This window comes from Volvox carteri, assembly GCF_000143455.1.
Source record: "Volvox carteri f. nagariensis unplaced genomic scaffold VOLCAscaffold_204, whole genome shotgun sequence".
Taxonomy (NCBI): domain Eukaryota; kingdom Viridiplantae; phylum Chlorophyta; class Chlorophyceae; order Chlamydomonadales; family Volvocaceae; genus Volvox; species Volvox carteri.
The window spans coordinates 1-3,109 of record NW_003307747.1 but is presented as its reverse complement, the minus strand read 5'-3'; the positions used below and the strand labels follow the sequence as shown (position 1 = coordinate 3,109).

Genomic DNA, 3,109 nt, shown 5'->3' with positions numbered 1-3,109 from the left:
ATACTACAACGCCTAAAAGCCACGAAGGAAAGGAAAACACCGCACATCAGCCCAAACTAACATGGCTCCGGGGTACAGCTGCCAGTTGAAGGAATACTTGTCCTTCTTTTCCAGCCACGCGCCGTCGCTCTGCCCCTTCACGATCCGCTGTGTCTGCAGTCGGGGTGTCTTTGCGCCACAGAGTGTGGGGTTAGGAGTCTTAGCTGCAGCGCCGGGGTGGCTGCTGCCATCAAACTCGACGCCCGTGTTTCCTGGCCCATCACGATTGTCTCCATATGAAGAACGTTGACGCTTGGCCCGCTCACTGTTGACAACCGGAGTTGCGACATTGCTATGATATGGTTAATATGTATGTCTTCTGTAAGATCCTAGCGGCTTTGGCATGGACAGCCCATTTTTGGCTGGAGGAATGAACTTGTACGGTCGGAAACATTATTCATTCCTAGTTTTTAGGACCACGAACATTTTTTATTCGGAATTCGGATATATTATTAAGAAAACACCGGTACAACTAGTGTATTGTAGAGAGACATACATAGCTTGGGGGTGATAATTTTCTTATCTCGACACAGGGTGCTGGCCGCCTCCCTGCTGCGAGTAGTTGCTTGGTACATGCTGAAAACCGCACTCCTGGGCCATAGTGCAACCCGAGGTACCGTGCCGTCTCGTTGCCGGTCAGCGCCCCAACCCCACCCCACCTAACCGATACTCAGCTTCCATAAGCCGCTTTCGCTCACGTGTAGTGCCCCCAAAAGTGAAGGACCTCGCACTTGGCAGCATTCGCGGCCATACTCGCCGATTTCAACTAGTAAGCTTACATTTCATAATACATTCTTACCGCGTATGGGACTCGAATCCACGACTACACGTCTATGAGTCTCGCGCTACATAGACTAAGCTTACCGGGCTCTAAGGAAGATTGATTATTGGAAAGTGCGGGGGGATCATAAACAACGCGCGCGCGAAGCTGATCCGGAGGATAGATAGGCTGATACGCCAGAAGTAGCGGTGTGGCAGGTGAACACCTCCCCAGCTCTCTTCCGTGCGGGTGCCTATCTGAGCGATCTGCTACCTCGCCTGATAGAGGAGGTCGTACAGAAGGTGGTGGACCCGGTGTTCCCTTCACCGCCGCCGCCGCCACCACCGCCACCATCTCAGCCAACGGGCAAGGCGGCCGCCGGAGAGCCGGAAGTAAAACTGTCGGCGGCGGAGGCGGCACCAAGGTCGCCATTGCTGGATGGCTTTGTACGAGTAGAGCTGGACGAGCAACTGGCTGCTGCCGCCGCCGCCGCCACTTACTCTCTGATGTCGGGTGGCAAGGCGGCGGGCAGGAGGGGGGGTGCCGGATCGCCGGCGGCGGCGGTGGTGGTGCTGGTGCCGGCAGTGGGGTTGAGCTTTACGGGCGGGGCGGCCATAATCCCCGAACCGCTCCCTCCAGCCCCGGGGCGCCCTTGGTTCGGGCACGCGGGCAGCAAGCTCATCACCGAGGCATGGCTGCGGTATGGAGTGGATATGCCAGCATCCCGCAACACGGCCGTCTGGGCATTCCATGCGGAGCCTAACCCGTCCCACCACCTCCACAACTATCCCTCTATCCTCCCACACCTCGCCGACATGAGCCAGCACTTCGATGACCTCCTGGCTTCCGGCGTCACCGAGCAATATGACCCCAGCGTGCATGGCTCCGAGACCGACTTTGCTGCCGTCGTCAACCCCCTGCACGTCGTCCTCAAGCCTGATGGCTCCATCCGTCCCATAACCGACCCCTCTCGGTCTGGGGTCAACGAGTGCATGACCAAGCTCCCCTGCCCGCTCCGTGATCTCGCCACACTTCTCGAACAACTGCCAGCCAACGGCTTCCTGGGGAAGCGCGACCTGGCGAGCGGTTTCCACCACGTCAAGCTGGCGCCAGAGGCGCGCCGATTCATGGCCTTTCGGCACCCCTGCACCGGCACGCTGCAGTGCTGGGTCGCCCTTCCCGACGGCACTGCCTTTTCCCGTGGGTTGCCGAAGCCGCACCCAGCGAGTACGACTTGATTGTGCTCAGGCTCAACTAGATTCCCCCCGCACCCCGTTGGCCAGTGCCGGCAGGCTGTCACCGGGAGGAGGGAAGCTGCTCCGTCTGTGGGCGTTGCTGCGGAGCTGGGGATCTGCGCTGTGAGGCCTGCCCCTGCTCGGCGCATCGTCAGTGCCTCGGAATCACCCCAGGAGCCTACCCCGGCGGTTGGTACCGCTGCACCACTTGCTTGCTTGCGGCGGCGGGTATCGGAACAGTGGCCCATGGGAGTGTTCGGAGGAACTGGCACAGCTGACTGTGGCATTACACGGCAGCGCGGTTACAGACAGCTCATCCGTCACCTACGAGTCGGGGTGGCGACACTTTGTACACTTCTGCACAGAGGTCGCAGGGGTGCCGGAGGCGGGCGCCCTGCCCCGCCAGCGTGGGTCTGACCTCAATCGGGACCTGGTCTGTCTGTTCATAGCGCATGCAGTTGGCCGGTACACGGCCTCCACCGTCATCGGCACGCTGAGCACCCTGGCGGACTGGCAGTGGTTCATGGGAGTCTCGCCAGAGGCATATATCAGCCGCGACCCGCTGGTCAAGCGAACCCTGGGCCAAGCGTTGCTGCGAGGCTGGAGTCGGCATCGACCAAGACGAAGGCACCCCTGCCCCTGGGGGTGCTGAAGCTGCTCGTGGCGTAGCTACGGTGCAGGGCAAATGCGGAGCCGCGGAGGGCAATGGAGTTCACCCAGGACGCCTGCTGGCTGGTCTTGGGTTTTTTTAAGATGCTCTGGAGGAGCGAGTTGGCGGCCCTGAAGGTGGGCTGCGTTGAGGAGTTGCCGGGAGGGGGTGTGGGGCTGCAGATCGTACGTAGCAAGACAGACCAGAAGGGCACGGGGGCGTTGGTGTGCCTTGCAGCGCTCACCCAGAGCGGCATCCCCATCGCTCGCATAGTGCAGCGGCACCTGGAGTGCGTGAGAACGGCCTGAGTTCACTCCCCACTCTTCGTACGGGGAATCACTTGGCCGGGCAAGCGGGGCTCGGCTTGGCGGCGCGGGGATTTCACTGACAGGCTGCATGCATTGCTGGGAGAATTGCAGGGATACG

General features: G+C 60.6%; 1 protein-coding gene across 1 annotated transcript; it reads left to right on the top strand.

Moving 5' to 3' along the window:
- Positions 1-612: 612 nt before the first annotated feature.
- VOLCADRAFT_100897 (uncharacterized protein) lies at positions 613-2,686 on the top strand (the record flags this gene model as incomplete). The annotated part of the gene is made up of 4 exons (XM_002959393.1): positions 613-652; positions 744-808; positions 1,159-1,499; positions 2,209-2,686. The coding sequence occupies 4 exons, from the start codon at positions 613-615 to the stop codon at positions 2,684-2,686; spliced, it is 924 nt and encodes a 307-aa protein (XP_002959439.1).
- Positions 2,687-3,109: the final 423 nt, after the last annotated feature.